This window comes from Hyperolius riggenbachi, chromosome 5 (assembly GCF_040937935.1).
Source record: "Hyperolius riggenbachi isolate aHypRig1 chromosome 5, aHypRig1.pri, whole genome shotgun sequence".
In the NCBI taxonomy this organism is placed as follows: domain Eukaryota; kingdom Metazoa; phylum Chordata; class Amphibia; order Anura; family Hyperoliidae; genus Hyperolius; species Hyperolius riggenbachi.
In genome coordinates this window covers 364,255,123-364,278,233 of record NC_090650.1, presented here as the reverse complement: position 1 = coordinate 364,278,233, position 23,111 = coordinate 364,255,123, and the positions used below count along the sequence as shown (strand labels likewise).

Sequence of the window (23,111 nt, the reverse complement as noted above, 5' to 3'; positions counted from 1 at the left end):
AGTAAATCTTTATTGTATCTTTGACAGTATTATGCCATTTGGCTATATTTCTGCACTCCAGATATTTATGGCTTAATTGCATTTCTACATTAAGATATATCACTGATAAATAAATTCACTCTGCAAAGATAAAAATAAAGAAATATTAAAGAGTGTCACAGTAGGTTTTGTACTCATGTACTGTAAACATTGACACATATTTATTTTATTACACAAAAACCTCTTATTGTGCTTTTATAATGATAATATGTGTGTTGTATTACTGTAAAAATGTGTTTCCGATGCAATTTTATCTAATAAACAAAAATGTTATGAAAAAAAGCATATTTATTACACTAATATCAACATTAACTCTAGCAAAACCTAACCTGCAAGCTTAATTGGATTTAAGAAAAAAAAATTAATATTACTTTGAAACATTTGGCTAGTATATCAAACGTAGGACTAAATATAGTTTTGCAGTAAAACATAATAACACATTTTAATAAAAGAACATAAATTATAAATTGCATATCATATATTTGAATGTATGCAAGAACAAATAGCAAAATAGCAATATTATAATATATTGCCAAAATATATCAGTTTATTAATTTCAACATACAACAATATCATTAGGAAAAGTATGAAATTAATAAAAGGACTGATGTATGAAATAGCTAGTTTAGCAAGTTACAATTACCAATACCAACTAGAATTCTCCATTTCTAGTCAACTTTATTATACTTCAAGTCAAGTTGCAATGCATATTGAAGGATGCAGAAACTGGCAGTGTCCATTTTCTCAATTAATATCCACAAAAATATCAAGGTTTTTGCTTCACAATCGACTGATGTGTAATGACAGTTGCGTGGTTTGTGGATATCTTATACTGTTCATGTACTGATCCTTGAGGAGGAGAAGGCAAAGGAGTTTCAGGGGTAGCTGAAAAACAAAATAAAAAACAATTTCAACACACTCAAGGTGGCCATACATGATACAATGAAATTATCCAATTTTCTAGCAAATTGATAAAAATGATTGGTTATACAGAAAAATTCAACCGTTTTTGTTTTTAATTTGTTCGAGATGTTTTTTCTATACAAGTCGATTGGGAGTGGTGAATTTTCTGATCAATTTTGATGAAAATTGAATGTTGTTGTGAGGAAACGCGGAAAAGCCGCCGTCTCTCGAGGTGAGGCGGCTGTTTCCGCGTCCAGCATGGCGTCACAACGCGGAAAAAACGCCGCATGCCGCATGGGCAGTGCGGCGGAATCCGCATTGGTAACGGCGGAATCCACATCAGAGGCGACCCCTGCATTAGATACATTGCAAAACAGTACTGGTGTGGCTGGGACTGATAGTCCACCAAGATTCAGACTTACACGCGCGCGAGCACAGAGGCAGAGTTTAAATAGCAGTTAGAAGGGTGTCGGCTGACCAGCTGGGTCAGCTGACAAATTCCACTGCTCCCATTGGACCAGCAATTAGGGAGGTCCTGGAAAGGTCCTAGAGTATATATACTGCTGGTTGTTCACTTGCTCTTTGTCTGGCGTGCGATCACATACGTGGGAGCACCCAGATCCGTAGTCAGATCCTGAAGTGTGCCGGGACCAGCTGGAGCTGTAATCCTACACTTAGCTAGATATTTGATAGCTAAAGTACTAGTTTGATTGTGATTATATGTTATGACTTTTTGCCTGCCTCGACTATCCTCCTGAACTCTGATCTTGCACCTCGATATTTCTGATACTCTGTTGCCGAACCCCGGCTCGTTCCTTGACTCTGCTTCTGCCTCCTGATTTTGTACCCCGATATTTCTGATACCCCGTTGCTGAACCCTGCCTGTACTTTGACTCTGCCTTTGCCTCCCGATCCTGTACTTTATCTGTCCGTGTGTGTACGACCTGGCTTGTCCGACCTCGAGAACCGGGCTTACCGTTAGAGGCGGTTCCTCGCTCTGTTAGCGATCCTTCCTCCTGAGGGTCACTTTCAGATATTCCTTCCTACTATCAGTCTGACTCCTCCCGTCTTGGAGAGCTCAGGTCTGCGGAAGGAATCTGTGCAGTACTCCTTACTGCATTGAGGCCTTGTCCTCTTAGTGTTACAGTTACACCAAACACTACACTCTACTCGGGTGATCAGAGGTTAGTTTGTATATCGGATTATCGGTGAGACTGCAGTTCACTTATAATCTGGTATATATCTGTATTTCCGGTGATACTGCAGATCACCGGTAATCAGATACTCTCTGCGCCCACCGATCGTTACAGAACGCCAGACCAAAAAACAAAATGGACGCAAACACTGGTCGTCTGGGTATGCTTGCCACTTCGGTGGATAACCTTCATCAAGCACTGGGCCAGCACAAAGCTTTGATTGATGCCCTTTCAGGCTCTGTGCAAACCCTCCAGACGTCAGTTGATTCAGTGCGATCCCCTCCTAGTGATGACATACGTATGCCTGTACCTGATAAATTTTCCGGCCACAAGTCTGACTTCCGGAATTTCAAGAGTAGAGTGTTGTCATACTTCGAGTTAAGACCCCGATCCTCGGGGACTGAGACCCAACGGGTCATTTTCATTAAAACACTGTTAACTGGTGATTCCCAGTCCTGGGCATACAACCTGTCCCCCACTAGTTTAGCTCTGACCTCAGTCGAGGAATTTTTTAAGGCTATGGCCGTAATATACGACGACCCTGACCTTGCGGCAACTTCAGAGCGAAAGCTCAAACTTTTGCGGCAAGGCAGAGGGTCGGTCGAGGATTACGCAGCAGAATTTCGTAGGTGGTCTGTTACCGCCAGATTCGACAATTTTGCTCTGATGGATTATTTTCTATCTGGGTTGTCGGAGGAGGTCTCTGATTTGATGCTAACCTTACCCGAGCCCGCAACAGTCGATGAGGCCATATCATCGGCCATCAGAGTCGATCGTCGACTACGCCATCAGAGGCAGACTAGGGGCAGTCACCGGGTCAGGGTGACTTCGTATGTGGCACCTTCTGGTACGCCCGCAGTAACGGCATCTCCACCGGTGTCACCCTCTCCAGCCTCACCACCACCCGAACCCATGCAAATTGGTCGATCAAGATTGACCCAGGTGGAACGTAGGCGGAGAATAACAGAACAACTGTGCCTGTATTGTGCAGAAGCAGGGCACAGGGTGCGAAACTGCCCTAACAAGTCGGGAAACGGGTCTGCCTAGGAGTAGTGGGGGGTGACACCCTAGGCACTTCATTCTCACCCCAAAAAGAGAAGAAGTTACTTCTCCCCTGTACTATTATGTGGGAGGATAAGTCTGTGGACACTGAAGCTTTTATTGACTCTGGCTCAGCGGCCAATTTTATGAACCTTGAATTTGCTCGGGAGTTGGGTATTCCTCTCACTCCAGTAAGTCCCCCCATTCAGGTCACGGCAGTAGACGATTCCCCGCTGCAACGGGATCGTCCCCTGTCTCAGACTCCGCAGGTGAGGGTCACGATAGGGGTATTGCATGGGGAACAGTTACAGTTTTTCGTTTTGAACATGTCAACCTCCACTATTATCTTAGGTATGCCTTGGTTACAGGCCCACTCTCCACAAATCGACTGGGCCACGGGTCAGGTAACCAGATGGTCTGATCGTTGTCACCAACAGTGTCTAGGAAAGGTGACATTGGGTCAGACCAAGGTGTACGTGGAGGGTGTTCCCGAGGTGTATTCCGATTTTTCTGATGTCTTTTGTCCCAAGTCTGCTGATCAATTACCTCCTCATCGCCCGTTCGATTGCCCCATTGATCTCCGTGCTGGTTGTATGCCCCCTAGGGGTCACCTGTATAACTTGTCCGGTCCCGAGAAGTTGGCCATGCAGGAGTACATTTGTGACAACCTGGCCAAGGGGTTTATTCGGCCCTCTCGGTCACCTGCTGGGGCCGGTTTCTTTTTCGTTAAGAAAAAAGACGGGGGTCTTCGACCTTGTATCGACTACCGAGGTCTCAATAAAATCACGGTGAAGAATCGCTATCCGTTACCATTGATAGACGACTTATTCACGCAGGTCACTACTGCAAAGATCTTTTCTAAGTTAGATCTGAGGGGGGCATACAACCTAATCCGCATTAGAAGGGGCGATGAATGGAAGACGGCCTTTAACACACCCGACGGGCATTACGAATACTTAGTGATGCCCTTCGGGTTGTGCAATGCGCCCGCCGTCTTCCAGGAACTAATCAATGAGGTATTCCGGGAGGTATTGGGTAAATTCGTACTGGTATACCTCGATGATATATTAATTTATTCCAATAACCTCCTTGAACACAGGGTCCATGTGAAATTAGTCCTAAACAAATTAAGACAGAATAGACTCTACGCCAAGTTAGAAAAGTGTATTTTTGAGGTGACATCCGTCACGTTTCTGGGGTATGTGATTTCTACCTCAGGTCTGTCAATGGACCCTGCTAAAGTCACAGCTGTCCTAGAATGGCCGCAACCTGTGGGTCTGAAAGCCCTCCAGAGATTCCTGGGTTTTGCAAATTATTATAGGAGGTTTATAAAAGGGTACTCCACGATCATTGCACCCCTTACCAGTCTCACAAAAAAGGGGGCAGATACTACCCACTGGTCTCCGGAGGCTCAGAATGCATTTTCTAGTCTGAAAAAATTGTTTTGTTCCGCACCAATCCTGAGACATGTTGACACCGCTTATCCGTTCATTGTTGAGGTCGATGCCTCGGAGGTCGGGGTAGGGGCTGTGCTGTCTCAGCGATCAGGGTTACAGGGAAGACTACACCCCTGTGCGTACTTTTCCCGTAGGTTCTCTCCGGCGGAGAGAAACTACGATATAGGCAACAGAGAGCTCCTGGCCATTAAATTGGCATTTGAGGAGTGGCGCCACTGGTTGGAGGGGGCAGAGCACACGATCACTGTTTACACCGACCACAAGAACTTGGAGTACATCGAGGGGGCTAAGAGGCTTAGTCCTCGTCAGGCCCGGTGGTCCTTGTTTTTTACGAGATTCAGGTTTATAATCACATACACTCCAGGTAGCAAAAACATCAAGGCAGATGCCCTCTCCAGGTGTTTCGAACCTGAGACAGCACAGCCTCACACTCCTGAATCCATCATTCCGCAGAAACTGGTGTTAGCCGCCACGGAGTCTTGGGAAGAGTGGACAGAGATCTTGGGTCCCTTTCAGCAGGAGGTTCCTGAAGGGAAACCCGAAGGGGTCTTGTTCATACCACTACCATTCCGGTTACAGGTTCTGCAACTCTTTCACGCCCATAAGAATGCTGGTCATCCTGGAGCTGCCAGAATGCAGGATCTGATTGCCAGGTGTGCTTGGTGGCCTTCCTTGGCAACAGATTGCAAGGAGTATGTTAGGGAGTGTGCGGTGTGCGCCCGGAGTAAGCCCTCCCGGCTGGCATCTGTAGGAAGGTTGCAGCCTTTGCCCACCCCGAGTGAGCCATGGACCCACTTGTCCATGGATTTTGTGGGGGAATTGCCCAGGTCTGAAGGCATGTCGGTCATTTGGGTGGTAGTCGATCGGTTTAGCAAAATGGCCCATTTTGTGCCCCTGAAAGGACTCCCCTCGGCTCAAGAACTGGCTGAATTGTTTATCATTCACATCTTCCGGCTGCATGGCATTCCGGAAGACATCGTGTCTGATAGGGGAGTCCAGTTTGTGTCTGGATTCTGGAGGGCATTTTGCCACCAAATGGGCATGAAATTGTCTTTCTCGTCAGGCTACCACCCACAGACCAATGGGCAGACAGAACGCATTAACCAATCCCTGGAGCAATTTCTGAGATGCTACGTTTCTGAGGCGCAGAGTGACTGGGTGAAATTTTTGCCCTTCGCGGAATTCGCTCAAAATAATTTAAAGAATTCCTCGTCTGGGTTTTCCCCATTTCAGATTGTAACAGGGAGGTCACCCAAATTTTCCCCTTTTCCAGTTGTCTCGTCTCCATTTCCAGCACTGGAAAATTGGCAGAGATCACTCAGGGACAATTGGGGAATTGTTAAGGGGAATTTACAGAAGGCGTTCCAGAGTCAGAAGGGTCAAGCAGATAAGAGACGGTCCGTGGAATGGAAGTTTCGGCCAGGGAATCTAGTCTGGGTGTCCACACGTCACTTGACCCTGAAGCAGCCATCTGCCAAACTGGGTCCCAGGTTTGTGGGCCCATTTTCCGTGACCAAGAAGATTAATAATGTTACTTATTCCATTGACCTTCCCACCAGCATGCGGGGGGTGAGGTCCTTCCACGTGTCCCTTCTTAAACCAGCAGTCCAGGTAGGTCCTACTCCTCCTCCTCCCGTGTTGGTGGATGCCCAACCCGAGTACGAAGTGGAGAAGATCATAGATTCACGTACTGTACAGAACTCGGTACAGTACCTCGTACATTGGAAGGGGTACGGGATTGAGGAGAGGCAATGGGTACCTAGGAACCGCATGCATGCGGACGAGTTAGTGAAGGAATTTCATGCTGTACATCCCGAGAAGCCTGGTGGGAGTTGTCCGGAGTCCACTCCTCGGGAGGGGGGTACTGTGAGGAAACGCGGAAAAGCCGCCGTCTCTCGAGGTGAGGCGGCTGTTTCCGCGTCCAGCATGGCGTCACAACGCGGAAAAAACGCCGCATGCCGCATGGGCAGTGCGGCGGAATCCGCATTGGTAACGGCGGAATCCACATCAGAGGCGACCCCTGCATTAGATACATTGCAAAACAGTACTGGTGTGGCTGGGACTGATAGTCCACCAAGATTCAGACTTACACGCGCGCGAGCACAGAGGCAGAGTTTAAATAGCAGTTAGAAGGGTGTCGGCTGACCAGCTGGGTCAGCTGACAAATTCCACTGCTCCCATTGGACCAGCAATTAGGGAGGTCCTGGAAAGGTCCTAGAGTATATATACTGCTGGTTGTTCACTTGCTCTTTGTCTGGCGTGCGATCACATACGTGGGAGCACCCAGATCCGTAGTCAGATCCTGAAGTGTGCCGGGACCAGCTGGAGCTGTAATCCTACACTTAGCTAGATATTTGATAGCTAAAGTACTAGTTTGATTGTGATTATATGTTATGACTTTTTGCCTGCCTCGACTATCCTCCTGAACTCTGATCTTGCACCTCGATATTTCTGATACTCTGTTGCCGAACCCCGGCTCGTTCCTTGACTCTGCTTCTGCCTCCTGATTTTGTACCCCGATATTTCTGATACCCCGTTGCTGAACCCTGCCTGTACTTTGACTCTGCCTTTGCCTCCCGATCCTGTACTTTATCTGTCCGTGTGTGTACGACCTGGCTTGTCCGACCTCGAGAACCGACCTTACCGTTAGAGGCGGTTCCTCGCTCTGTTAGCGATCCTTCCTCCTGAGGGTCACTTTCAGATATTCCTTCCTACTATCAGTCTGACTCCTCCCGTCTTGGAGAGCTCAGGTCTGCGGAAGGAATCTGTGCAGTACTCCTTACTGCATTGAGGCCTTGTCCTCTTAGTGTTACAGTTACACCAAACACTACACTCTACTCGGGTGATCAGAGGTTAGTTTGTATATCGGATTATCGGTGAGACTGCAGTTCACTTATAATCTGGTATATATCTGTATTTCCGGTGATACTGCAGATCACCGGTAATCAGATACTCTCTGCGCCCACCGATCGTTACAGTTGTAGGGTAGATTGTTAATTTCTTAATGTATAAAGCCAAGCATTTTTTTGCTGAGTTTTCAAATTTTTTTTCATAATTGGGAAAAATTGAACTGGTGTGGTACAGTGTTCAGAATTTTTAAATGTTACAATGAATCAAATCCAATTGACTGTAATTCTTGAATTGAAAAGGAAATGTATGGTATGGGGCCACCTTTAGATTAAATAAAATACATGCACAATTTGATGACTACTACTTCTGTGCTGTGAGAATATATTATTATTATAATTATACATATGTTTGAAATGGTGACAGACAAGACAGAAAGAAAGAAAAAAGTAAAGAGTTAAACTTAATTGGACACCTTCAGCACCTTTCCAGGACTATCAGAATATCACTTCAAAAATGGGATGAAAAAAAACCTAGCTACAAATGTGCCAGTGACCCCCCCCCCCCCCCCCCCATGTGTCTTTGTCTGTTTGTCACAATGCCCAGTATCATACTTTCCCCTTCTTGCTCGTGCCCAAAAATTAGTGTACTTTGATGTCTGCTCCTTCCACAGGCCGTGGTCTTATGACAATGGGTAGGGCACATTGTAGCAATGGATATTTCATAACCAGATTAACTTCAGCGTATAAAAACCACTTCAATACTGACATAAGGGCCCTTATTGCAGGGACCCTCAGTAGAAAGTAGAAAGTGCAATATATATATATATATATATATATATATATATATATATATATATATATATATATATATATATATCAATGGGGTGCCGCTTTCATCATCGGGGCTTTCAAAAATTTATATATATATATATATATATATATATATATATATATATATATATATGATGCACATTCTACTGAGGATCCCTGCCATAAGGGCCCTTACATGAGTATTGGAGTTGTTTTTATACACAATAAAAGTGTTTGTATTTAAATGAAGAACTGGGAGCTGGGAACATCTGTGCTGTATGAGGGAGGGCAGCTGACACTCTGAAGTTTGATGATGACCATGAGGAGTTTTTATCGTTATGGTGACCAGACATACGCTTAGACCTTATAATCTGGGTCTTTTTGGAAACTGGTAAGCCTGCCCTTTGAAGGTAAAGGGGGAAGAGGCGCCCAGAGCAGATAAAATATGTTAAAAACCAATAAAATGAAAAAAGTGAGGTGGCTTACCTCAATGAAGACAAATTCACGTATTAATAGAATTTTATTGCACTGGCAACGCGTTTCGTGGGTGCATACCCACTTCCTCAGGCCAAATAGCAGTGCCTAATAGTGCTTGTAGCCACAAATAAGGAGCCTTACACCACCTCACTTTTTTCATTTTATTTGTTTTTAACGTATTTTATCCGCTCTGGGCGCCTTTTTCCCCTTTTACCTTGTGCCTTCACCCTCCTTTTGGAGGGGGATCAACCCTCTTTGACCAATTTAGGTCATTTGAGGTTTGCTTGTTATCAAGAGTGCGACCATCACCAGCTCCGTCTGGTCACCCGAGTGGAGTTATACATCTCCACCTGCTTGTAGTGGTCGGTTGCCCTTCTGCAACCCACCTTTGTGAGTATAATACATTCACATATTTTACATACTTCTGGTACTGTGACATACTGCACCATTTGGGCTCCTGTTGTCTCTGTGTTTTCTTTCTGCAGGGTGCAATTTTTATTATCCCTACTTTTTGTCCCTGCACTTTGAAGGGTGTTGGAGACAGTGTGATATTTGAAGTACCATACAGTGCTAAAATTAATTTGGTTATACATATATGGAGTCTATCTGAGGACTTTTACTTCTGGGCAGCTTATGGGACTTATATTCTTTTGGGCTTTTTTTTCTTCAGCATTTACCAGCATCTCCAGGATCCACTTTGAGTGACTCCATCCCCTGGTCTCTGTTTCTCACTAGGAGTAGCATCCCTTTATTCATAAAGAACAGGTGGCCACTTAGCCTCTGACCACAGGAAAAGCTTTATCAACCACTGGTAGCAGAGTCAACTGTCCCTGTGTTCCAATACCTAATAAAATTTAGGAATTGGTTGGTAGATGGGATTTGGTTGCAGGAAAACCAAACACTGACTGGACTTTACCAACTATTTTGGCATGGGTCAGTCCACAAATAATAAGTGTCAGAGAAGTCACTTGATCTATTGTTAATGTCAGTTTCAATCATGAATCTTTTTGATCAATGCAAGGAATTCAGTGTGTGTGCGTGCGTGCGTGCGTGCGTGCGTATGTGTGTCCTTCCATTTCAACTTTATATGGGTGTTGAAAGGCACATAGAAAGACCAGAGGTATTATTTTGGCAAAACTGCTCTTACAATTATAGTAATAGGATAAAATAAATATATACTTTTATCAAATTAGATGGTAAAGCGCCCTACGGCACCTACACACAAGATGCACTGGAAATGCTAGTGTTGATTTGCATCTTAGTAGGAGTTGCTTGGCAGTGAATGCTTGGCAGGCACTAACTGGCGGTGACTAACAGACATCAACTGGCACTGGAAGCATTGCCTGGCATTAAGAGGTACTTATTGTTCATGCTAACTTGCAATGGTGACCACCTCTTTTATCACACGGTGTCCTGACAGTCTCTGAGATTAAGTAACTGTTGCTTGATGGTGATTTCACTGGCATTGATAGGCATTTTGTATTGACTACTATAAATATAAAACCACTGCTAAGCAACACCATCATGTCAGCCAGCACCATACTTACAGTGTGATCACACCGCATTGTGAACAATGAAGTTTCCCTGACATTTTGCTAGAGCTGTAGAGTCTTACTAAATGACAGGAATCACTTGCATACATTACTTAGGAAGTTAGAAATAGCATGATCAGTATACTCACCAATCTGTTCTGAGTGAATTGCAGAAGACATAGAGCTTATAAGCAGAGTCTGTCCAACTATGGGATCTTGAGCTATATGAGTATGTATTGGATGGTGAATGTGACTAGACTCAGTTGTTAAACCTATTGAAATAACATACAATTATTGGAAAAAATACTTTTTAGACTTTTATTGACTTTTTTTTTCATTGCACATGAGCAGGCAAACATACAGTAGACAGTTAGAGCTTTATTTTGTTGGTGTTTGTCTTTTTATAAAATACCTTAAACAGTTGAATAACATTTTTTTAATAACTGTAAAATGTTTAAATGTTAATTCACAAAATATTAGAAATGGAATACTCATATCTCTTTAGTCTTTTTTTTTATAGAAAAATAAAAGTAAGTGGAAATATAGAGGCTACAATTTCTTATGCCTTGCTGTTGTGTTGATCCTCTTTCTTTAAACTGCTCTGATCAATGAACATGAAAGAATATATAGACTGGATGTTCTGACTTTTGCTCTCTCCCTATCTCTCCCCCTCTACTATCCTCCTCTCTCTCCCTCTATAAGAGCACTTAAATAACGTGTCATTCTAATTATTATTATTATTAACAGATATATATAGTTGACATCTTATGCAGTCCTTTACAGCGTACATTGTCATGTCACTGATTGTCCTCAGAGGAGCTCACAATCTAACTCTTCCATAGTCATAGTCTAATATCCTACATTATTATTATTATTATTATTATTATTATTATTATTATTATTACACTGACATCTTCTGCAGCACTTTTTAAAGTAGTAAATGCGAAGGAGGCACTCAATTGGCTTCAAACTTGCGTTTTATCAAATCCCAGTAATACACATGTAGTAATACATGTGTATTACTGGGATTTGATAAAACGCAAGTTTGAAGCCAATTGAGTGCCTCCTTCGTATTTACTACATTGAACCGTGTGTGGAGTGGTGACCCACAGAGGGATTGTGCACCGGCAACATAGACCTGACTAGGCCTATTCCACAGGGACTCGCTGCAGTTTGCTTGTTGTGGACTATGCACTTTTTAAAGTACATAGTCATGCCCCTAACTATCCTCAGGGAGCTCACATTATAATCCCTGCTGAAGGTATGGTCTAATGTCCTAGCATATAATAATAATAATAATAATAATAATAATAATAATAATAATAATAATAATAATAATAATAATAATAATAATAATAATTATTATTATTATTATTATTATTATTATTATTATTATTATTATTATTATTATTATTATTATTATTATTTATTTATTCATATAGCACTGACATCTTCTGCACTACTTTGCAGAGTACATAGTTATGTCACTGACTGTCCTAAGAAGAGCTCACAATCTAATCCCTAACATAGTCAAAGTTTAGAGAGTATATAGCAATATCACTAACCATTCTTCAGTGAAGCTCAGAAATGAATCACCGTTATCTTCTGATCATTAAACCTAACTGCAGTCTATCATGAATGCGGCAGCCAGAATTATCCACTCCTCCCATCACTCCAACAGGGCGGCTCCCCTCCGTGAATCCCTCCACTGGCTTCCTATCCAGTCCAGAATCAGATTCAATATATTGTGTCTGACCTACAAATCCGTCCACAAAACCTGTCCAACCTACATTTCTGATCTTACTCAGAGATACACACCAAGCCGCTCACTCCGCTCCTCCAATGAACTTCGCCTGACCGTCCCCCGCATCACCCAGTCCCATGCACGCCTCCAAGACTTCTCAAGAGCCGCTCCAACACTATAGAACTCCCTACCTCCACCCATTAGGGCAGCCCCCTCCTTCAACACCTTCAAGAAGGCCCTTAAAACTCACCTTTTCACTCTGGCCTACCACCCCTCACAATTGCTCTAAACCCACAGCTGAACTCTGGTCCCCTACCTCTCGTGTCCCTACCTTTCCCTCTAGATTGTAAGCCTTTGGGCAGGGTCCTCCTCCTTTTGTGTCCTACCTGATCATGCACCTCCATTACTGTGCACCCATGCTATGCATTTGAGTGAACCTAACTTGCCTAATCTCCATGCTCCCCTCCAGTGACTGACTAAGCACTACCTTGTACTCATACTGTGCTGTGTGATCTGGTTTTCTTGTATTCCTGTATGGTCATATTGCTGTTTGTCACCCCTAAATATTGTCTGTAACCTAAATTAATGTCCAGCGCTGCGTAATATGTTGGCACTTTATAAATACAATAAATGATGATAATAATAATAATAACTCAATTTCAGCCCCATTCCCATAATTCTATTCTCAAATCCCTAGCCTAACGCCAAAATTGCCCAAGGCACTAGACTTGATGTTCCCTAACCATCTTTATATTACTTTAACTTAATGCTTAACCCTGATCTCCTGATCTAACAGTAACCATAATCCACCCATTTTCCATGTCTGATAACCCTATACTAACCCAAAAGAGATGTGCTTCAGTAGGAGAGAAGCGTGTTGGAAGTTAACTTGTTTTGGGTGCCATACAATTCAAAGCTCATGCACTTACAAAGGTTAACTCTTCCCTGCCATGCTACATCTATTGACATGTAGAGTGGAAGGACCTTTCTGAAGGCCAAGAGAATTCAAAAAATGCCAGAACATCACCTGGGCAGCAGGCATGGGAGGCAGTGGCATAATATTGTAGAATATTGCATGTGCACACACGAGTTGGCCTAGAGTGGTAAAAAGTAAAAATCCGTCCCTGACCATCCTCCCGGTGATGTTTAACCCAGGCTATGAATAGCCTAGGCTATGATGCAGTGCAGCCTTCTCCCCAAGAGTACTTTGGGAGATCAGATGTCCTTACTCATTTCACAGATGGAAGAATAGAACATTCCACAGTAGCTAATCTTGCCAGCAGGAAAGATGTTGGTGTCTCTGATAAATTTAAAAATGTAAAGCAGGGCAAGGGAAGATTTTACAATGGATAAAGACTAAACAATTTATTAATTCATACTGTAAAAAAATGTATAAACTAAGTTGTATTTAGTTACTCTTTAAAGGGACCCTGAGCAGTCCTTAAAAATGAAACTGTGACTTACCTGGGGCTTCCCCCAGCCCACCGTAGGCAGCGAGGTCCCACAGCATCCTACTGGCTCTTCTCCCAGTCCTGGCTGGTGGCTCCATCATTCTTTGTCATGACTTCGGCCTGAAGTCATCAGTGCTGCTTCTCACTTTGCTGATACACGTCATCACGCCGATCAGCGTGAGAGTCCTATGCATGCGCGGTTCAATATTAGAGAACCGTGTATGCGCAGGGCTCTCACGTCAGCTGGTGTGATGACATGTATAGGCAAAGCGGGAAGCAGCCCTGACGACTTCAGGCCAAAGTCCTACAATAATGGAGCCAGCCGGGACCGAGAGAGGAGCCAGGACAGGAGGATGCCGGGGTACCTCATGGCTTACAGTGGGCTGGAGAAGCCCCAGGTAAGCTCAGGGTCCCTTTATCTCGTGAATTTAAAGTAGACTACCAAAGGTTAAAAAAATGCTCTGAAACTTACCACTTTAGGGATTCATATTGAAATTACATTGGACTCACTAAGTCCAGTGACTAGTAAAGAAGAATGTGCATTTTTTTTCTAGAGGAAAACACAACTAAATAATCAACACAAAGCAGTTCAACTTGGTGTAATCTGATCATCACCATAACATGATCATGTGTTGTCTGCAGTTTGTAGCAAGACTCACCTCCTAATAACATCTCCTGGAGAAGATTATCAATTTTAACCATTCCAAACAACTTTACAAATTGAATTTGCTCAATCATTTGCCAAGTGATGCTTTGAAGTGTTGGCAGAAGTAAAAGAAGTTCTCCAAATCTTCCTCTAGAATCATATTGTCTGTCATTTATGTAGTCTTCTAAACTAATCTGTACTTGGTAACGCATATTTTTAATCTTCATTGGATTACTGAGTCCCTTGGCATCTGTAAAGAACAGAAAACTCTTATATGCATTCATTGTAATTTTTCAGTTTCTACATGTGTCTAGCAGGCAAGAGGAAAGGCTTCTTCTCATGAATGGTGGACATGCAAAATCAAAGGATGTGTAGGTTTATGTCTAGCCGCTGCATGAATGTATCAAGATTATTATCTACTTAAGGACCTTAACGATTGAAATCTATGCCCTGTTTTGATGGCTACCTGACTGCCAGGGCATAGATTTCAATTCACCGACACAGCGTTCTCACCGCTTTCATCGCTCCCGACGATCTCGCCACTGTCTCCCCGCCGCAGCTCACTCGCTCTGCCGTCTCTATAATGGCAGAGCCCTGTGAGTGGGTCAGGAGCCATTTTCATTGGCTCCTGACCCTGTCTATTAACGTAAGGGGCTCACATTGGCTTATATATATAGGCAGGGTCAGGAGCCATTGAAAGCAGCTCATGACCGGCTCAAGGAACTCTGCCATCATAGAGACGGCAGAGTGGGTGGCCCACGTTCCCAACGTGCGTCGATGACGGCGATTGTGGCGGTTATGCTGGTGCTTAAGTGGTTAAAGGAAGCCAATCTGAACTGCCATTTTACTACTGAAATGTGTATTGAACCATTTGGCTATGCTAAAAAATACTCTGCATATACCATGCAGTTGCATAGGGTAAATATTGTTCCTTTTCATATGGCCAGACAAAATGGTTGGATATGACTTTTATTGCTTTATGGATTTTTATGCTTTATATAGAGTAATATAGTCCCCAGGCAGCTTGGGGTGACCCAAAACCACTAGAAAAGTATAGGGAACTAAAAGAGACCGATACCTTTTGTTTTAAGAAGTCAAATCACACTAAACTTTAAATTCAGTAAGAAAGAGTTAGTAAGAAAGAGTTAAAATATGTCATTTGTATAATTGCTGGACATTTTCTCCAATCCTTCTCAAAGTAAAACATTATATTACTGGAAAATAAAGTAAAAGTCCTAAAACATTCCCATCCTACTACAGAAGTGACATCTTGGTTGCCATTATAGAATATTTTTCCTAATTTGACCTTCTTTTTCTGGTTACTCCACATGGACAGGAGATAAAGGATAATCTCAATGATAAAAAATACACCACCAGAAAATCTGACATATAGTCAGACTCCTCTTACTAATCTTGCTAACCGAAGAATTCACAAATAATTTGCTGTACTGTACTTAAAATCATACATTTTTTGTTTTCTTAAAAACTTTCTAATTTCTCTGAATTCACAAAGAAGACTTTGAAAAAACAGCTGTATCTCCAGCTAGGGTTAAGAACAAAGCTGTTTGTGAGTTAACGGGGAAGGGTAGGGAAGTGGATGAATTCAGATGTGTTCTTCTGTTATTCTGAGATGGTGTGCAAGGAAAATACTGTTACAATTTTGAATACCACCTAGTCATTCTCAGTTGGGCCCATTTACATGCATTACAGTCTTTTAGTACAATATCCATAGCTCATAATATGCAATAATCTGTTCTACATTTCAGAAATGTCATCAAACATTAAATTTAACATTAGAGACATACCAGGGTCAAAAAATACAATTGCTTTTAAGCAAGCAAATTCGTTGTCATCTATTTGTATTTCCTGGAAAGGCTGGACAAGTTCATCCAAAATTCTGTTCGCAACACGGCTTATCTCAATCTCGCTACTATTTCTGTGAATTACGTAGCTGTTTCCTTTAAGAAAATACAGATATTTTGTTCAGATGAGAGATGGATCTTTATAAAAGAGATGGACACTACACAAATATTCTGGTATAGAAGAGAGACAGCAATTTACCTAAAACCAAAATATCTTTGAAGACCATGGAACGTTTGGTAATACCAAGTAGAAGATGCTCCCCAGCATGAGCCCTTAATAGAGCAACCTGTCAAGACAAGTACAATAACACATGTAAATTCAAATGCCAAGGCAAATATATTTTAGTTTGTGGCTACTAAATTACAAGTCAAAAAATAAATTAGTAATCAGTTATAAATCTATTTTTGAAGAAATCTGCAATCAGAAGACAGAACTCATGAAGTGAGCCCTCCTCTTAAAGAATAGCATTTCTTCTGATGGCTTAAAGCCTATTTTCAAGTTTTTTGTTTTTTTTTTTGAGGGGGGGGGGGTTGCTTCTTATAATTGTGGTTTTCGAAAGTATCCAAATCTTTTTAGGAATTTTTATTCCCCATCTGACATATTGTCTGAATAGTGTATTGGTTAAGGACTTTGCCTCAGAGGAGACCTGGGTTTGAATCTTGGCTCTAACTGTTCAGTAAGCCAGCACCTACTCAGTAAGGAGACCTTGGGCAAGACTCCCTAACATGCACCCTAGTGGCCACAGCTCTGACGCTTTGAGTCTGCCAGGAGAAAAGTGTGATATAAATGCTCTATGTCTTGTCTTTTCTCACTGAATATCTGTGAGAATTTTCTTAATTTTCAGCCCAAACAGGAAGTGTTGAAACCTCTCCAAACAACAAATCATAGCCAAGAACAAATATGATTAGTGAAAGCTGAACATCACAATTTCGAGTTCGCAAACATGTATTGCAAATTTTACCGGGAAACTTTATGGTGAGCTCCATAGTCTGTAATGACAGGGGAACTTCTAAAACCGAACAATCGGACAACATTTCCTCAATATACCATAATAACTTCTGGGTGTTAATTAAAACTTTATGATACCCATTCGTACTGTATATGTAAAACTACTTTCATTTTATTTTGGGAAACATCTGAAATAGACATTACAGCATAAACATTATTCTCACTGAATTAGGTTTTCTTGAATCAAAGTGCAGCCTAATCTCATTTATTTACCCACTTCTTACCTGGTCATCCAGAGGAAGCTCACAAAATGCAGGGATGTATTTTGCCCATTCCACCAAGACCAGCAGTTGCTGCTTCATAGATTCACAAATATCAGTAACACTGGCAATTTTCTTTGTATTTATGTCTGTACTTGTACCATAACTTGGGGCAGTGATCTAACAATGTTGAAAAGAAAAAGAAAATGAATAGACTACATTAAAACACAATTCACATAAAGAATTACTTTTGGCTTACAGTGTTTTTAAACAAAAACCACAGGAGCGATCATGCAAATAATTGAAAACTCTGCTGGTATTAAGGGCTCTCTCTCAACATGCATGCAAATTGCTGGAACTGTCTCCCTCTTCATAGAATGCATACCATACAGGAAATGATAATAATAACAATAATAATAATAATAATGGGTATTATTATTATTATTATTATTATCACACGTCTTGAGACAATCAAACATCATTTATGGTGGATTATGTAACTTAGCTGGCAGATAATTTTTGTAGCTCTTTGGCAGTTTGTTTTTCTACATAATATGCACTATATCATGACAGTGTTTTATTATTTTTTGTTAGATGATTCTGCAGGCTCTTCACAACAACATGATGCCCAAGTCTCTCCTCTGCTCTGCATGTCTATTTCAGGTTGCAAAGCAACACAATGTAAATATCTTGAAAAGCATGATTCTTTTCTATATGCACTGTGATTTTTCTTAACACATTCTTTAAAAAAGCAGGTTTTAGAACTACTGATGCATTTTTTTTCTAAAATTTGCATTTAGAGTTCAGGAAACCAGATTCAGGAAATCAGTGACAATTGTGTGTGACTTCATGAAGTACCTCACCACCTCCAAGCTAACTTCATCAAGTAGGTTTGATGAAGTAAAGCAAAAGATGAATTCCAGTGAAAAAGAGAGAAAATGCATTTACATTGGAGAACTCTTATATAAACAGGATTAAAAAAAGAAAAGAAAAAGTACAAAAGGTGCCCATGATGCAAAAATCTTACAGACCTGTGCAACAGAAGGTGGGCATCTGATATTAAGTCAAATAGAAACTAGAGAAGGTTGAACTCCTGAGCACCTTTATTGGCCACTGATGCTACTCATCATGTTGAAGGACCAACTGTGATGCTATAGGAAAAGTCAGAGTTTCCAGCAATGAATATCTTCAGAACTATAGGTTGACACACAGTTTTCAGAGATGATTGAATGTACCGTCAAATAAGTTCAAGCTAACAAAGCAAAATATAAGTACCTGGTTAGAGACAGAAATGGATTAAGTTGACATGAGGCCCTAGGCAAGACAGCAGTTTTTGCTCACTGCTGATGATCACCTAGCTCTTTTAGTAATATTTGGTAGTGGCTAGCATCCATTGGGCCCCTAGACTCTCTCCAGGCCCTAGGCAGCTGCCTAGGTTTTAAACAACCAAACACGGGTAGCACTATTGCTTGGCAATATACCTTATATTGTACACAACTGTACACAAACGTTTGAAAGCTGCTTGCTCTTCCTCAAGTGGAAGAGCGAGTAGCTTGAAAACGTTTGTGTACTATTGTGTACAATATAAGGTATATTGCCAAGCAAGAGTCCTTCCCTCCTTTGTTTGTTTGAATTCATTGTTCTTGTGTGGAGTGATGAACCACAGGGAGTAAGCACCGGTAGGCATGTGGAAAGTTCCTCTGGAAGGAGGTCGATTGTTAGGTTGTTGATAGTCTTTTGTACCTGACGAGAAAGAGCTTCTGCTTGTGCCAGTGTATTGATAGAGGGGATGTTGCTGTTTTCGAATCCACTTTTTCTTGTGCTTATCCTGTCTCTTTCATTCTGAACAGCTAATTAAAAAAAATAGATGTTAGAAAAGTACATTTCATGTTAATTTCAACTGCAGTAAAAAAAAATCACATGACTTGAAATTCCCAAAGGGCAAAAATTCTGATAAAGCAAATCCAACATTCATGGTAGAATGTTCTAATCCATCTACCTATATTTTGCACACCAAATAATGTAGCAAATACTTGTTTTCACAATTCAATTTATTGGGATTTCAAAAAGAAAACAATGGAAGTGAACATCAACACACAACAATGGAAAATACAAAAAAAAAAAAGAGTAAAAGCCCGTACAGATGCTAGATTAAAATTGGCTAAAGCATGGGCAATATAAACTCTTTATAATAACAACTAATATGCTGGTAATGAGATTCATCTGGGGTACGACATGATTAATCAGGCAGTTGGTACCCTCTGCAGTGGGTAGGAGAGCATCTCTCTACTCTGGTGAGCATGTTATGGTTCTAGTTAAAACTTTTATTAAAGTCTCGATAAACAGTCTTTCTATGTGAACGGTTGTAACCACAAACTATATGCTCTCCTATATCTACACTTATGTAGTTATCATGATTGTGGATTTAAACCCATTTACTGTTATCACTTTTATTTCAATAAACTTTGAAAGTAAAAAAAAAAAAAAAAATCCCTAAAGCAGCCTCTGCTGTTAATCAGGTTTGTGTGCAGCAGCCCTCTAACCTGACCACCGCCTACCCAGCAATCCGCCAGACAGTTCAATTTGGTTGAGTGATGGCCGATAGCTTAGTTCTCCCCACTCACCCTGCTTGACACACCACATATGCACTGCTCTAAACCCTACCCCCCATTCACAGTACCGCTGATTGTACTGTTAGCCTGCAGGCTACAGTGGGATGCAAAAGTTTGGCCAACGTTGTTAATCGTCATGATTTTTCTGTATAAATCGTTGGCTGTTACGATAAAAAATGTCAGTTAAATATCTCATATACAGTAGGAGACACACACAGTGATATTTGAGAGGTGAAATTAAGTTAATTGGATTTACAGAAAGTGTGCAATAATTGTTGAAACAAAATTAGACAGGTGCATACATTTGGGCACCACAAAAAAGAAATGAAATCCTTTTGCAGAAATTACAGCCTCTAAATGCTTCCTATAGGTTCCAATGAGAGTCTAGATTCTGGTTGAAGGTATATTGAACCATTCCTCTTTACAAAACATCTCTAGTTCATTCAGGTTTGATGGCTTTCGAGCATGGACAGCTCTCTTTAACTCACACCACAGATTTTCAATTATATTCAGGTCTGGCGACTGAGTAGCCATTCCAGAATGTTGTACTTGTTCCTCTGCGAGAATGCCTTAGTGGATTTTGAGCAGTGTTTAGGGTCATTGTCTTGTTGAAAGATCCAGCCCTGGCGCAGCTTCAGCTTTGTCACTGATTCCTGGACATTGGTCTACAGAATCTGCTGATACTGAGTGGAATCCATGCGTCCCTCAACTTTGACAAGATTCCCAGTCCCTACACTGGCCACACAGCCCCACAGCATGATGGAACCACCACCACAGTTTACTGTAGGTAGCAGGTTTTTTCTTGAAATGCTGTGTTGTTTTTCCTCCATGCATAACGCACCCTGTTATGCCCAAATAACTCAATTTTAGTTTCAGCAGTCCACAGTACCTTATTCCAAAATGAAGCTGGCTTGTCCAAATGTGCTTTAGCATACCTCAAGCAGCTCTGTTTGTGCTGTGGGCGGAGAAAAGGTTTCCTCTGCATACAGCATCACCTTGTGTAAAGTGCGCCAAATGGTTAAACGATGCACAGTGACTCCATCTGCAGCAAGATGATGTTGTAGGTCTTTGGTGCTGGTCTGAGGATTGACTCTGACTGTTCTCACCATTTGTCGCTTCTGTCTATCCGAGATTTTTCTTGGTCTGCCACTTCGAGCCTTAACTTGAACTGAGCCTGTGGTCCTCCATTTCCTCAATATGTTCCTAACTGTGGAAGCAGACAGCTGAAATCTCTGAGACAGCTTTCTGTATGCTTGCCCTAAACCATGATGGTGAACAATCTTTGTCTTCAGGTCATTTGAGACTTGTTTTGAGACCCCCATGTAGCTACTCTTCAGAGAAATTTAAAAGAGGAGGGCAACTTACAATTAACCCCCTTAAATACTCTTTCTCATAATTGGATTCACCTGTGTATGTAGGTCAAGGGTCACTGAGCTTACCAAGCCAATTTGAGTTCCAATAATTAGTTCTAAAGCTTTTGGAATCAATAAGATGACAATGGTGCCCAAATGTATGCACCTGTCTAATTTTATTTAAACAATTATTGCACACTTTCTGTAAATACAATAAACTTCATTTGACTTCTCAAATATCACTGTGTGTGTCTCCTATATGATGACTGTAACTGACATTTTTCATCGTAACAACCAACAATTTATGCAGGAAAATCATGACGATTAACAACGTTGCCCAAACTTTCGCATCACACTGTAACTATGCATCTGTACAGCCCCGGGCCAGCTATGTCACCCGAGGGATCAAGTCCTGACCCCTGTTGGGCAACATTTATACATCTTAATCCATCAGTGCTGTCCTGAACCTTCTCAAGCCACAACCTCCCTTGCTGTGTCCCAAAACCCTTGCATCTTTTTCATATTGCGGAGCTTTCCCACTGCATCACATTGCTGCAACCAAATCCCCACTACTTAATATACTGATGGGCAGGTCTATGACTGTAATTGCAATGGTCTCCTTAATCAACTTTGAAGGAAGGGAAATACCTCAACAGATCAGGACAGCTCCATCCCTGGATGTGTTTAAATCCAGACTGAAAACCCACCTGTTCAGTTTGGCATTTGCAGAAATATAACTTTTGTTGTGTGAATACTTCATCCTACTAATTACTGAATCTGAGAGAGCCTAAGCGCTTTGAGTCCTATGGGAGAAAAGCGCTATAGAAATGTTATTGTATTGTATTGTATATAAGCACCACTTCCTCATTCAGATACCATGTCAGCTGGCCATGCAGAAACTCAGCCACACTTCTCAAAATCTGAAATGGACCAAGATAGAAGCCCTAGTGGGACATCATTGCTAGAGCTACGTACCAGGGAGTTGCAGGAAGAAGAGACAACCTTTAAGTTTGGTAGGGACAAAACTTAGGCTATGGGTTCAAATAACTAGGAAAAACATGTTTGTAAGCATAGACAGAGGGCACCAGATCCAGAGATGGTCGTAGTCAGCCAACTTTGCTACGCTGTAACTACATGTAGTTTTACGCAATTACGCTTCGCCAAACTACGGCTTCAAAATCAAATATTTGCTTCGTATGTATTTTGTAGACTACGCGTTAAAATACGCAATTACGCGTAGTGCGAAGCATACTGTATGCGGACACTGATGCCCTTATGCGAAAAAAATGTCTGCATTAAACGACGTGTAAACGACGCGTAGCGTTGCTTCGCTTCCCAAAATTCGTAAGCGTAGTTTAGAAACTTCGCCTACGAACTACGATGCGTAGATGCGAACTACAATGCGTAAATTCGCACTGGTGTAGTTTCTGCTTATCCCTGACCAGATCTCCTGCACACCATCAACCAATATGACACTTATAATATGTAGAAAAATGTATATATATGTATTTATGTATACTATTTATAGTATAAATGCAAATACTTTCACACACATTCCAAAAATTGATTTCATATTTATACTAAAATACCAAACACACAAACAACAAAGAAAAAATGATGAGAACAAGAATGAGTCTAATGAGTGCCTGGCATCAGTATGGAAAATTCAGGTTCAATTATAATTAATTATATGTTTACCAATACAGTCATCCCTAAATGCCCTGTCCATCTTATAGAAAATTAGGCTCTAGAAATAGAAAAAAAATGCTATGTCCATATGATAGAAAAAAAAAATAGAAATATGACATAAAGTGCATCAATGTATTACAATAATTCCACTGAAAACAACTGTCACCTAAAAAGTGATAGCATATAGCAAAAGAATCTAGGACCAGATTGACACTCTATGATGCATATATGGTAATCTTCTG

The 23,111-nt window shown here is 41.5% G+C and overlaps 1 protein-coding gene across 2 annotated transcripts in view; it reads right to left on the bottom strand.

The window, feature by feature from the left end:
- Window positions 1-697: 697 nt before the first annotated feature.
- Window positions 698-23,111, bottom strand: part of HNF4G (hepatocyte nuclear factor 4 gamma) — a 166,562-nt gene continuing 144,148 nt past the window's right edge. For both annotated transcript variants that reach the window (XM_068234834.1, XM_068234832.1), the window contains exons 4-10: window positions 18,960-19,066; window positions 17,241-17,396; window positions 16,207-16,294; window positions 15,951-16,103; window positions 14,159-14,395; window positions 10,454-10,576; window positions 698-924 (exon numbers count right to left, since the gene is read on the bottom strand). In XM_068234834.1, the coding sequence (XP_068090935.1) occupies window positions 806-924; window positions 10,454-10,576; window positions 14,159-14,395; window positions 15,951-16,103; window positions 16,207-16,294; window positions 17,241-17,396; window positions 18,960-19,066 (983 nt within the window). In that variant the 3' untranslated portion in view covers window positions 698-805. The remainder of the gene's footprint in view (window positions 925-10,453; window positions 10,577-14,158; window positions 14,396-15,950; window positions 16,104-16,206; window positions 16,295-17,240; window positions 17,397-18,959; window positions 19,067-23,111) is intronic.